This window comes from Salvelinus namaycush, chromosome 23, assembly GCF_016432855.1.
Source record: "Salvelinus namaycush isolate Seneca chromosome 23, SaNama_1.0, whole genome shotgun sequence".
Taxonomy (NCBI): Eukaryota; Metazoa; Chordata; class Actinopteri; order Salmoniformes; family Salmonidae; genus Salvelinus; species Salvelinus namaycush.
In genome coordinates, this window is record NC_052329.1 from 43,613,990 (window position 1) to 43,629,043 (window position 15,054).

At 41.0% G+C, this 15,054-nt stretch overlaps 1 protein-coding gene across 1 annotated transcript in view; it reads left to right on the forward strand.

Annotated features, from left to right (window-relative positions):
- Positions 1–774: 774 nt before the first annotated feature.
- LOC120018462 (protein furry homolog) overlaps positions 775–15,054 on the forward strand; it is a 193,272-nt gene continuing 178,992 nt past the window's right edge. Inside the window, exon 1 of the mRNA XM_038961684.1 lies at positions 775–844. Coding sequence (XP_038817612.1) covers positions 775–844 — 70 coding nt within the window. The remainder of the gene's footprint in view (positions 845–15,054) is intronic.

Here is a 15,054-nt window from a genome sequence, read left to right on the forward strand (position 1 = left end):
TGGGTTGTCAGTGTACTGTAACCTCCTGTACTATAGCTCCCATCCTCTCCCAGTCTGAGAGTCTCAGGTTGCTCAGTGACAGGGCTCAGCAGCTCTAAGAGGGACGAGTCCCTCATCGCTATCATCATTATCAGACCGCTGCAGAGACAAACACTGGTTATCATTAACTGAACTCCGCTAAGAGGATTGCTTCCTGCACTTCCAGCCTCCATGTAGTTATTTAAAGGGAGCTTGCACATCGCCGCCCTGCATGCCTGCCTGACGCGCGGCTTTAGATACACAGAGAGAGAGGGATAGATAGGAAGAGAGAGGGCAGGAGGGAGGGTGGGACAGAGAGGGACGTAGGGAGGGAGAGGAAGAGAGAGGGATGGGAGAGAAAGAGAGAGAGGGATTGGAGAGAGGGGAAGAGCAAGGGAGGGAGCAGGAGACAGGAAGAGTGAGGACAGGGAGAGAGAGATAGTGGGAGAGTGAGCAAGTGCAGGGAGAGAACATGATGGAGTGAGAGAGCAGAGAGAGAGCGAATGAGTGAGTGAGCGAGGAGAAGAGAGATAGAGGGCTGAGCGCCAGGAACAGGAGGAGGAGGAGGAGAAGGGGCAGCGCAGTGTCAGTTTGTTCTGGTGCTCGCCAGCGCAGCAGAAGTGTTATGCATCACAGTGTGGTGACAGTGACAGCAACGGCAGCTTAAACTGCTGCTCCAGAGCTGCAGGAGTAAACAACAATAACAACAGTAGCATCAACAGGGAGACGTTCTACCTGTGTGCAGCCTGCATAGGCATGGCCAGCCAACAGGACTCAGGCTTCTTTGAGATCAGCATCAAGTCTCTGCTCAAGTCCTGGAGTGGATGTGAGTATACACTAGTTTTTCCTGCCAGCCTGCCTGGCTTCCAGCGCAGCATGCTTGTTTAGTGCTGTTAGCGTTAGCTACCACACCAGACTAAATTTAGCGTCAGTCATTCAGAATGACAGACAGCGTAGAGATGATAGCGTAGCTTAGTGTTGCGCACATGTTGGCTGAACTACTTAGTGGTGCTGATTCACTATGTGTTTTCCCCCAAGTTTTGGGGTTTTGGCTCCTTTTCCTGTTTGTGGGTAAGGGTCAGGGTAAGACTTCTTTCTACGTGAGCTGCCTGCCGTGGAGTTTAAATAGCTGCTGTTCAATGCTGGGCTGCCTAATAGGATTAGGGAGGTTCAGCTCTAGAGTGCAGCTTCACCACCCTGCCGTCCCATAGAGAGGCAGGTTGGATAGGATGCTATTTGATGTGATTTATTAGGATCCCCATTTAGCCTGACGCCAATGGCGACAGCTAATCTTACTGGGTTCCCGGCACATAGCGAGAAATACATTACGTACACAAGAATATACAGTTTACATACATTTAAAAACATTAACATGTAGTGTGTGTGCATCTATCAGTTCCACATGCATGTCAGTACATACACACAGCAAGTAGGTCACATGGGGGAGAGATTTTGGGGCCATGAGGTGTTGCTTTATTTGTTTTTTGAACCCTAGTTTGCTGTTCACTTGCCCTATATAAGAATGAAGGGAGTTCCATGCACTCATGGTTCTGTATAATACTGTGCGTTTCCTTGAATTTGTTCTGGACCTGGGGACTGTGAAAATACACCTGGTGTTTTTGTGTGTGTGTGTGTGTGTGTGTGTGTGTATGTGTGTGTGTGTGTGTGTGTGTGTGTGTGTGTGTGTGTGTGTGTGTGTGTGTGTGTGTGTGTGTGTGTGTGTGTGTGTGTGTGTGTGTGTGTGTGTGTGTGTGTGTGTGTGTGTGTGTGTGTGTGTGTCAGTGCTGCATGTAAGTTGACAATTAAAACCGTTTTTTTTAATTTTCAACTCATTAATGTTTCTTTTAAAAACAAGACGTGACACAGTCAGTCTTTCCATAACTCTTAGCCAAGTGAGACTGGTATGCATAGTATTAATACTAGCCCACTGATTACTATGAAGAACAAGATGTGCCGCTCTTCTTGACCAGCTGCAGCTTAACTAGGTCTTTCTTTGCAGCGCTTGACCATATGACTGGACAATGATCAAGATAAGATCAAACTAGAGCCTGCAGGAGTGTGGTGTCAAAAAAACAGAGCATCTCTTTATTAGGTACAGACCTCTCCCCATCTTTACAAACATTGAATCTAAAGTTGAAATCGGAAGTTTACATACACCTTAGCAAAATACATTTCAACTCAGTTTTTCACAATTCCTGACATTTAATCCTAGTAAAAATTCCATCTTAGGTCAGTTATGATCACCACTTTATTTTAAGAATGTGAAATTTCAGAATAGTAGTAGAGAGAATGATTTATTTCAGCTTTTATTTCTTTCATCACATTCCCAGTGGGTCAGAAGTTTACATGCACTCAATTAGTATTTGGTAGCATTGCCTTTAAATTGTTTAACTTGGGTCAAACGTTTCGGGTAGTCTTCCACAACCTTTCCACAATAAGTTGAGTGAATTTTGGCCCATTCCTCCTGACAGAGCTGGTGTAACTGAGTCAGGTTTGTCGGCCTCCTTGCTCGCACACACTTTTTAAGTTCTGCCCACATATTTTCTATAGAATTGAGGTCAGGGCGGTGTGATGGCCACTCCAATACCTTGACTTTGTTGTCCTTAAGCCATTTTGCCACAACTTTGGAAGTATGCTTGGGGTCATTGTTCATTTGGAAGACCCAAAGCGACCAAGCTTTAACTTCCTGACTGATGTCTTGAGATGTTGCTTCAATATATTCACATAATTTTCCTTTCCTCATGATGCCATCTATTTTGTGAAGTGCACCAGTCCCTCATGCAGCAAAGCACCCCCACAACATGATGCTGCCACCCCCGTGCATCACAGTTGGGATGGTGCTCTTCAGCTTGCAAGCTTCCCCCTTTTTCCTCCAAACATAACGATGGTCATTATGGCCAAACAGTTCTATTTTTGTTTCATCAAACCAGAGGACATTTCTCCAAAAAGTACGATCTTTGTCCCCATGCAAACCGTAGTCTGGCTTTTTTAGGGCGGTTTTGGAGCAGTAGCTTCTTCTTTGCTGAGCGGCCTTTCAGGTTATGTCGATATAGGACTCATTTTACTTTGGATATAGATAATTTTGTACCTCTTTCCTCCAGCATCTTCACAAGGTCCTTTGCTGTTGTTCTGGGATTGATTTGCACTTTTCGCACCAAAGTACGTTCATCTCTAGTAGACAGAACGTATCTCCTTCCTGAGCGGTATGATGGCTGCATGTGCCCATGGTGTTTATACTTGCGTACTATTGTTTGTATAGACGAACGTGGTACCTTCAGGCGTTTGGATATTGCTCCCAAGGATGAACCAGACTTGTGGAGGTCCACAATTTTTTTTCTGAGGTCTTGGCTGATTTCTTTTGATTTTCCCATGATGTCAAACAGAGGCACTGAGTTTGAAGGTTGATTTCTTTTGATTTTCCCATGATGTCAAACAAAGAGGCACTGAGTTTGAAGGTAGGCCTTGAAATACATCCACACCACAGGTACACCTCCAATTGACTCAAATGATGTCAATTAGCCTATCAGAAGCTTCTAAAGCAATGAAATCATTTTCTGGAATTTTCCAAGCTGTTTAAAGGCACAGCCAACTTAGTGAATGCAATCTTCTGACCCACTGGAATTGTGATACAGTGAATTATAATTGAAATAATCTGTCTGTAAACAATTGTTGTAAAAATGACTTGTGTCATGCACAAAGTAGATGTCCTAACCGACTTGCCAAAACTATAGTTTGTTAACAAGAAATTTGTGGATTGGTTGAAAAACGAGTTTTAATAACTCCAACCTAAGTGTATGTAAACTTCCGACTTCAACTGTATATGTTTTGACCATGACAGTTTTACAATCTAAAGTTACACCAAGTAATTTAGTCTCCTCAACTTGTTCAACAGCCATACCATTCATTACCAAATTCAGCTAAGGTCTAGAACTTAAGGAATGGTTTGTACCAAATATAATAGTTTTAGAGATGTTCAGGACCAGTTTATTACTGGCCACCCATTCCAAAACAGACTGCAACTCTTTGTTAAGGGTTTCAGTGACTTCCTTAGCTGTGGTTGCTAATGTGTATATGGTTGAGTCATCAGTATATACACATGCTTTGTTTAATGCCAGTGACAGGTCATTGGTAAAAATAGAAAAGAGTAGAGTGCCTAGAGAGCTGCCCTGTGTTACACCGCACTTTACATGTTTGACATTAGAGAAGCTTCCATTAAAGAAAATCCCTTGAGTTATATTAGATAGATAGCTCTAATCCACTATATGGCAGAGGTTGAAAAGCTGTAACACATACGTTTTCTCAACAAGAGGTTATGGTCAATAATATCGAAGGCTGCACTGAAATCTAACAGTACAGCTCCCGCAATCTTCTATAAGTATGCTGAAAGCCTGCTGTTAATTTGTTAACAGATTAAAACAATGTACAACAGTTTGTGAGAAGCTTGAAGCAAGTTGCTAGGTCTGCTGTTAGAACCAGTTAAGGACTTTGGCTTAACTCCAGGCTTGAGGATAAAGACTTTCCTCTAGGCTTAGCTATGATATGTGTCACGCCCTGACCATAGATAGAGAGCTGTTTATTCTCTATGGTGGTTGGGGCGTGACAATGACTAGGGTGGGATATCTAGGGGAATTATAATTCTATGTTGGCCTGATATGGTTCCCAATCAGAGGCAGCTGTTTATCGTTGTCTCTGATTGGGGATCATATTTAGGTAGCCATTTTCCCCATTGTGTTTGTGGGATCTTGTGTTTGTGTAGCTGACTGTGAGCAGTCCAGAACGTCACGTTTCGTTTGTTTGGTGAGTTTCGATTTATTAAAATATGTGGAACTCTACGCACGCTGCGCCTTGTTCCATTCATTATGGCGAACGTGACAATATGACAGATAGGAGTGGCTATAGAGTCAGCTACCATCCTCCGTGGCTTTCCATCTAAGTTGTCAATGACAGTAGTAGATCAGATTTAATATTGCAGATATATTGTGGCTTCCATAATTGTTATTGTCTGCATCATTTACAATCCCCCATATATATGTTTTGTGTGTATATATACAGTGCATTCTGAAAGTATTCAGACCCCTTGACTTTTTACACATTTTGCTACATTACAGCCTTATTCTAAAATGGAATCTATCTACACATACCCCATAATGGCAAAGCGAAAACAGCTAATTTAGTCAAAATTAAAACATTTAAATATCACATTTACATACAGTGGGGAGAACAAGTATTTGATACACTGCCGATTTTGCAGGTTTTCCTACTTACAACGCATGTAGAGGTCTGTAATTTTTATCATAGGTACACTTCAACTGTGAGAGACGGAATCTAAAACAAAAATCCAGAAAATCACATTGTATGATTTTAAGTAATTAATTTATTCTCTGCAGATCCTCTCATGCTCTGTCAGGTTGGATGGGGAGCATTGCTGCACAGCTATTTTAAGTTCTCTCCAGAGCTACTCGATCAGGGTCAAGTCCGGGCTTTGGCTGGGCCACTCAAGGACATTCAGAGACTTGACCCGAAGCCACTCCTGCGTTGTCTTGGCTGTGTGCTTAGGATATTTGCCCTGTTGGAAGATGAACCTTTGCCCCAGTCTGAGGTCATGAGCGCTCTGGAGCAGGTTTTTATCAAGGATCTCTCTGTGCTTTGCGACGTTCATCTTTGCCTCGATCCTGACTATTCTCCTAGTCCCTGCCGCTGAAAAACATCCCCACAGCATGATGCTGCCACCACCATGCTTCACCGTAGGGATGGTGCCAGGTTTCTTCCAGATGTGACGCTTGGCATTCAGGCCAAAGAGTTCAATCTTGGTTTCATCAGACTAGAAAATCTTGTTTCTCATGGTCTGAGCGTCTTTGGGTGCCTTTTAGCAAACTCCAAGCAGGCTGTCATGTGCCTTTTACTGAGGAGTGGCTTCCGTCTGGCCACTCTATCATAAAGGCTTGATTGGTGGAGTGCTGCAGAGATGGTTGACCTTCTGGAAGGTTCTCCCATCTTCACAGAGGAACTCTAGAGCTCTGTCAGAGTGACCATCGGGTTCTTGGTCACCTCCCTGACCAAGTCTCTTCTCCCCCGATTGCTCAGTTTGGCCGGGCGGCCAGCTCTAGGAAGAGTCTTGGTGGTTCCAAACTTCTTCCATTTAACAATGATGTAGGCCAATGTGTTCTTGGAGACCTTCAATGTTACAGAAATGTTTTTGTACCCTTCCCCAGATCTGTGCCTCGAAACAATCCTGTCTCGGAGCTCTAATGACAATTCCTTCGACCTAATGGCTTGGTTTTGGCTCTGACATGCACTGTCAACTGTGGGACCTTATATAGACAGGTGTGTGCCTTTCCAAATCATGTCCATGCAATTGAATTCACCACAGGTGGACTCCAATCAAGTTGTAGAAACATCTCAAGAATGATCAATGGAAACAGGATGCACCTGAGCTCTGTTTTGAGTCTCATAGCAAAGGGTCCAAATACTTATCTAAATAAGGTATTTCTGTTTTGTTTTTGTTTTAATTTGCAAAAATGTATACACAAATGCTCTGAACCTTTCTATTCTCATAGATTCTACATATTGTAAATTACAGATAAACATTATTATATTATTGATCGATTGACTATGACTTTATAAATACCCAGTAGTGCTGTTTGCAGTTAGCTCCAGGTAAATATTGCAATGCTTCAGCCATTACTCCAACAACTTAACAAAATGTAAACTTACAATGCCTTTCCTTCATTATGAGTTTTTTATGCATGAGTACTCACTGCTCACTGTTTATTGTTGTCATTTCCTGCTAAATTTGCCCACTTTGCCAGTGAAGTAATCATTAAAATAATTGGCAACATCAAATGGTTTTGTGATGAATATGCCATCTGATTCGATGGAATTGAATTAGTCTTTCTGCCCATAATTTCATTTAAAGTACTCCAAATTTGGTTTGCATCATTCTTTATATCATAGATACTGGCTTTACGATACAGTTTCTTCTTATTTTCGTTGTGTTTCGTCACTTACTTTCTCAATTTGCAGTAAGTCAAGATGTGCAGCCAGACTTCTTAGCCACCCCATTTGCCCCTTCTCTTTCAAACATACAGTTTTTTATTTCCTCATCGATCCATGGAGATGTAACAGTCAGTTTCTTAACAGGTGCATGTTTATCAATAATTGGAAGAAGCAATTTCATAAATTCATCAAGTGCCGTGTCTGGATGCTCCTTATTAATCACATCAGACAAAGAAATATTTTAACATCATCCACATAAGAGTCACAGCAAAATCTTTTGTATGATCTCTTATACACTATTTTAGGCCCAGCTGTTGGAACTTTGGCTTTCTTTGATTAATAAGGTTGATTAATAACCTGAACCAGATTATGTGCGCTGGTTACAGTGAGACGCTTCCTCTTCAGTCCTCTCAGTCAATATTCAGGTCCCCAAGAAAGTAGATCTCTGTTTACATTGCATACACTATCAAGCATTTCACACACATTATTTAGATATTGACTGTTAGCACTTGGTGGCCTATAGCAACACCCCAAAAGAAAAGGCTTCAGATGTGCCAGGTGAACCTTCAACCACAACACTTCAATAACACTTGACCTAAGATCTTCTCTAAGGATTACAGGGATATGGCTCTGAATATATACAGCAACACCTCCCCCATAAGCAATACTGTCTCTTCTATAGATGTTATATCCTTGTATTGCAAATGAATTATCTAATTGAGTCTCAGAAATGACTAGTATATAAATGTTATTGATGTTAGCAAGTTATTGATTTAATTAGCCTTCTTTCTAAGGCTGCATATAGTAATATGGGCTACTTTCCTGGGTGGCTTATCAGAGATAGACCTAATATGTAAAATATCTAACAAAGCAAGATAAAATAAATATATTCAGCAGTCCATTAATCAGTTAGCCTTGGCTCTCTCATCCCTTCCAGGCTTCTGGGAGGGAGCATGGACAATGAGCCTGTCATGGCGGGTGTAAGCAATGTCCCCACGCGCTCTGTCAGCTTTCATGGCTGGGATAAGTACTTCCTCTTCTGGCGCACAGCTGGGCCTGTCACCTGGGCTGATAGTGGGTTAGCCAGTCCTGTGGGCGCTCTCCACCTAAATGTTATTGTGGTCCATCTTTAGTTTCTCCGAAATCATTTCCCTCACTTTGTCCTCGTGGGGAGATTCTGCAATTCCATCCACAACAATGTTGTTCCACCTTGATTGTCCCTCGAGATCATTTGATTTCTCCGTCACTGTTATCATGGATTCACATGCAGAACTGATATCCTCTCTCAATGACAGATTTCTGTCATCTGCCGTTCTCCTGTTTACACTCATTGAGCTGATCCTGGGAGAACTGCAAACTGTTCTTCAGGTCCTGAACTCTGGTCAGGTCTTCCATTCTTTTATTAGTTGACTCCACCAGTATTTGGACACAAGACTTCAAGCAATGTTCTTGTTGTTGTAACAACTGCTTGTAGAAGTATTTTTGTTCGTTTAAAAGATCCTTCACCTGTGATAGAGAGACACCACTGTCCTCAACGATAATCCCACCAGCTTTAGTCTTTGTTATGGTAGCAACGTTGGTTACGCTGTTACCCTTCGCAGTTCCACACTGGGCAGGTCGCAGGGATGATTGGAAACAACAACAACAAACAGCAGGGATATAGCCCGGGACAAGCCACAAGGGGCTGCATTGCGGGGCTGCATTCAAGACCTCAAGAAAATACCACTAGCTTGATAGGCAGCTAGCTATGCCCAGAAGCTCCTCAGACCCGTACTTAGTCGGCAGAACCATTGGAATCACATTTTTGTTGTGACCCTTGCAAGTTTAGACCGTTGCGCCATTCGCCTGCTTGCTATAGCGCTACCAGACTTTGGTTGCTTCCCAATGGCACCCTAGTACCTTTACGGTGCACCACTTTTGACCAGGGCCCATAGGATCTTAAAATAACTAAACTAACTAGGCCTAAACCCCTTTCTTTGTGGGGTCACATATCTTAAAAGCATTTTTAAAATCACACATATCAATGCATAACATTCAAATACACAGTTTTAATCCAGGATATTGACAGCCCCAAAAAATTAAGTGAATGTGTAAGAATAATATGAAGTACTGTACATATTTAAGTGCATTCTACAAGTTTGGTATTTCATAAGAACATACTGTAATACAACAGAATGATGTTATTCTAACAATAGAGCCTTCTTGGAAAGTTATGAAGGATTTGATTTGTTTGTTTGACAATTTAAAAACACAATTAAAAACGAATGCTAAATTATGTCACCCGTTCTACATGGTAGCCAAAAGGGTTCTATCCGGAACCAAAAGGGTTCTACCTGGATCCAAAAGGGGTTCTTCGCAGGGTTCTCCTAGAGTGTAGCTAGCCAGCCAGCCCATAGAGAGCATTGCATTGCATTGTGGGTTTTGTATTCGACTTGAGCTGCAACAGATTTCCACAATGATTTTCACGTTGCTACCAACCTCATTATAACAACAAAATGAAACATTTGTTCACAATAAATATTGTTCTCACGTATTAGTGTTATTTAACACTGTAAATTACAGGAATGCGTGGTTTTGGGTATATTTTTACTTTAAGGTTTTTTGGAAGTTTATAACAAGATTTATGGTGGCCTTTTTGGGTACTTCAGATTATCACAGTACAAGTAACAAGTAAAATGTATACAATAATCAAATAAGATATTACAATTAATAAAAAATAGCATGATAAAGCTGTGAAAGATTATCCTAAATATAAACCATCAACTTAGCGAATATCTTTTGGTGTTTAATATGAGGGTTTATATTTATATTTATTTTTTCACACTTGTATTTCATTTACTATGTCAATAATGAATACCATTGGTGTTTAATATTATGTCTTTGTTGTAAATGTTTTGGCACCAAACTTGTCAATAGTTGGAAGAGTTGTAGAGTTAATTGAAAATAATACCATTGTTGATTAGATGCTTTAAAAAAATGTATTAGGCTATTTTCTCTGAAACCATATGTTATATCCCCTAGAAAATCATGCATATTATGGACACAGATAAAAAAAAATGTGTACTATATATAAATACATATTACAGTTATTTAAGTATAAATGACAAAAGTTACCATAGATTTCATTAATTACAAAAATTACTGAAGATTCCGGTCACTTTGGTAAATTATTTGCAATCCTACCTAAAACTATGGATAGTGTCATTTAATCTGTGGAGATATTGATTGATGTTATCTCATATGTATAGGTACCATACAGGCAACACTTAAGCCAACATTTGAGGTAAACAATTAGCCACTAAACTTTGTCCGGGATTCAATCCAAGTTGCATTGTAGACTAGAGAAGTGCATTGCATTGCCGACAAGATACCTTTTAAAGGGAATATTGTTTTGCTTGACACACAACATGAAAATGCTTGTAAGCAAAACTATTATACTTGTTTGATCATTTAGATTAGCTGACTAGCTATTGGTCAAATAATTAGAGTAGTCTACACCAACATTAGTTTCCATTCATACAAAGTGTCAAAAAGATTTCCAGACACTGGGCGTTAGTGTTGGGCGATATCCAGATTTTCATATCGTCATACCGTTTTCATACTGTACATTACCAAGTTATACATAAGGGGCACTATTTAAAAAATGTATACAAATGTTTTGGCACACAAAACAATTTAGGCAACAGGGATCTTGATCCAGGTTGGGGACTGAATGTCTCTGCTGTAACCAAGAAGTTTAATCTAGCCACTTAGCTAGCAAGTTACCATACCAAATGTATAGCTGGAGCCCTGAGTTTGCTACAATTTATTTGACATAGCACAGCATGCACCCCCTGCAGCACCAGCAAGGTGGGGGTGCCACCAACCCCCCCCCCCCCCCAAAAAATGTAAGATATACAGTGCCTTCAGAAAGTATTCACTCCCCTTGACTTTCCCCACATTTTGTTGTGTTACAAAGTGTGATTAAAACTTATATATATACAGTATATATATATATATATATATATATATATATATATATATATATATATATATATATATATATATATATATATACACACACACTAATGGTCAAACGTTTTAGAACACCTACTCATTCAAGTTTTATTTTTATTTTACTATTTTCTATTGTAGAATAATAGTGAAGACATCAAAACTATTAAATATCACATATAGAATCATGTAGTAACAAAAAAAGTGTTAAACAAATCGGTCCCGTGTGGCTCAGTTGGTAGAGCATGGCGCTTGCAACGCCAGGGTTGTGGGTTCGATTCCCACGGGGGGCCAGTACAAAAAAGTATGAATGTATGTACTTGTAAGTCGCTCTGGATAAGAGCGTCTGCTAAATGACTTAAATGTAAAATGACATGTCATATTTGAGATTCTTCAAACAGCCACCCTTTGCCTTACATCTGGTGATGTAACTGGAATGATGAGACAGATGTTCTTCTTCTCTGTTTTGTTTTATTATTTCACTGCCATACTGTGTTTGATCTTTTCTAGCCATCTTGTCTCAAGAGGACCACAATGGAAATAAGTCCCAGAATTTATTGTGTGTTATCCTCCATGATTTTATTCATGCGCATGTATGGCTTTTTCAAGTTTTATGTGTGCTTGTTTTTTAAAATGGTCGAATTAATAGACTTAACTAAACTTGCCTTGATGACAGCTTTGCACACTCTTGGCATTCTCTGAACCAGCTTCACCTGGTATGCTTTTCCAAAAGTCTTGACGGAGTTCCCACTTATGCTGAGCACTTGGTGGCTGCTTTTCCTTCACTCTGCGGTTCATCTCATCCCAAACTATCTCAATTGGGTTGAGGTCAGTGTGATTGTGGAGGCCAGGTCATCTGTCCCTCTGGATGAGAGAAAATAAGTCCAGGGAAGGAAGGATTGCAGTTGCTCTCTTATCCTTTTTAAAGAAACAAATCTACACAGAAAATTGTCCAAAACTAAGAAACAAAAACTACAAAAAAACTACAATTATAACATAACTCAAACGGAAGGAATTTGCATTTTGGAGCAGTCCAGGCAGTGCTGAGGCACTCCATTACTCTTCTTCTTGGTCAAATATCCCTTACACAGCCTGGAGGTGGAGGTGTGCCACTAAACGTAAACCAGATGGGGTGTCGTATCTCTGCAGAATGCTGTGGTAGCCATGCTAGTTAAGTGTACCTTGAATTCTAATAAAGCACTACCACACCATCACACCTCCTCCTTCTTGCTTCACGGTGGGAACCACACATGCGGAGATCATCCATTCACCTACTCTGAATCTCACACAAAGACACGGCGGTTGGAACCAAAAATCTCAAATTTGGACACAAAGGGCCCAAAGGACAGATTTCCAACGGTCTAATGCCCATTGCTCGTGTTTCTTGGCCCAAGCAAATATTTTCTTCTTATTAGTGTCCTTTAGTAGTGGTTTCTTTGCAGCAATTCGACCAAGAAGGCCTGATTCACACAGTCTCCTCTGAACAGTTGATGTTGAGATGTGTCTGTTACTTGAACTCTGTGAAGCTTTTATTTGGGCTGCAATTTTTGAGGCTGGTAACACTAATGAACTTATCCTCTGCAGCTGAGGTAACTCTCTCCTTTTCTGCGGCGGTCCTCATCAGAGACAGTTTCTTCATAGCGCGTGTTGGTTTTTTGCGACTGCACTTGAAGAAACGTTCTTGACATTTTCCAGATTGACTGACCTTCATGTCTTAACTCTTAAGGATCCACCCCTTTTTTTCAATTTTCAGCCTAAAATGACATACCCAAATCTAAGGTCCATGGAACTGTAGCCAACCTCCCTGGGCGCGGCCGCAAGAGGAAAATCAACCCCAGAAGGATAGTGCGAATGGTAGAAAAAGAACCAACGATAACTGCCAAAGAGATACAAGCTGAACTCCAAGGTGAAGGTACGTCAGTTTCTGATCGCACCATCTGTCACTTTTTGAGCTGAAGTGGGCTCCATGGAAGAAGACCCAGGAGGACTCCACTTTGAAAGAAAAACATTAAAAAAGCCAGACTGGAATTTGCTCAAATGCATATTGACAAGCCACAATCCTTCTGGGAGAATGTCCTTTGGACAGATGAGTCAAAACTGGAGCTTTTTGGCAAGTCATATCGGCTCTATGTTCACAGACAAAACAGTGAAACATGGAGAAGGCTTGGTTATGTTTTGGGGTTGCTTTGCTGCGCCTGGCACAGGGTGCCTTGAATCTGTGCAGGGCACAATGAAATCTCAAGACTTTCAAGGTGTTCTGGAGCGAAACCTACTGCCCAGTGTCAGAAAGCTCTGTCTCAGTCACAGGTCATGGGTCCTCTAACAGGATAATGACCCAAAACACCCAGCTAAAAGCAACCAAGAATGGATAAGAACAAAACATTGGACTATTCTGAAGTGGCCTTCTGTAAGTCCTGATCTGAATCCTATCAAACATCTATGGAAAGAGCTGAAACTTGCAGTCTGGAGAAGGCACCCATCAAACCTGAGACAGCTGGAGCAGTTTTCTCAGGAAGAGTGGGCCAAACTATCTGTTATCAGCTGCAGAAGTCTCATTGATAGCTACAGAAAACGTTTGATTGCATTGATGGCCTCTAAAGGTTGTGCAACAAAATATTAAGTTAAAAGGGTCCCATCATTTTTGTCCATGCCATTTTCATTAGTTTTATTATTTACAATATTATGTTGAATAAAAAATCAAAAGCAAAGTATGATTTCTATTAAATATGGAATAAACAATGGTGGATGCTAATTACTTTTGTCAGTTTCAAGTTATTTCAGAGAAAATTGTGCATTCTTTGTTTTTTGTGGAGGGGTACCAACAAATTTGAGCACATCTGTATATGGGCTCCTGAGTGGCGCAGCAGTCTAAGGCACTGCATCTCAGTGCTAGAGGCGTCACTACAGACCCTGGTTTGATTCCAGGCTGAATCACAACTGGCCGTGATTGGGAGTCCCATAGGACGGCGCACAATTGGCCCAGCGTCGTCCGGGTTTGGCCAGGGTAGGCCGTCATTGTAAATAAGAATTTGTTCTTAACTGACTTGCCTAGTAAAATAAAATAAAAATAAATTACGAACTCGTAATGCCAAAGTGTGTTGCTCAGACCACTGCGCTACTGCAGTTCACATTGCTCTAGCAAGCCGTGAGAATACTGATGATACTTTAGTTATGAGGTCGGTTGGTTTGCAGAGCCTTCCCAAAACCCCGAGGAACGTTACTGCACTGTATAGCCTACGAACACGCCCCCTGGCAGCGATTCTAAATATTACATATTTTTTCACTCCTCTTGCTAAAGGATTATTTTCCTCCTGGGACAAAATGGGTCAAATCAAGATCTGACATCTGTAGGGAGCACCACCATGCTCAGAGAGTTTGTCAGTAGCAGTGTGCTGGTGATGTAATGCCCAGTGTGCCTGAGCTAGCCTGTTGTTTATCGAGTCACATGTGGCGTACCAGTCACAGCCTCTGATACAGAGCCCAGAGTGACTAGCCACACTGGTTGCTTTCTTCAGCTCCCCATTTACAGCTGAAACCATGCAACATGAGACCCATTCAGTCAAAATAAGTCGTTTCAGGGAACACTTATCTTTCATTTAGGCTAATAGTCCTCATGTTTAATTTAACAGTCGAAACTTAGTTGTGTTCGGTACTTTGCTGAAAGGACAACCTTATTTTTGGTTGGGAGTTTCCATTTTCCATTGCTTACGAGCATTGTTGTCACGTCACAAATTCTTTGCATTACATCAACTAGACAACAGACCATTGGCCAAACATACAAGTCAACGCCAATCAACTAAAAGTACCTTGATATATAGCCGTGGGAAGTAGGGGTGTTGAGGGTGCTCCAGCACCCCCTGAATAATCTGAATTGAAACAAAATATTAATATAACAATAAAAAAATTATCAGAAAAGTAGTGCACTGGGCCTTTACTAGTATTAGAGGACCGATATAGACATATTTTTTCAGTATCTCTGCTTTGGCAAGAAAAGGTTGTTGTATAATTAAGAACAGTATCTTACAGGATTCAATTGTTGGAATTGTA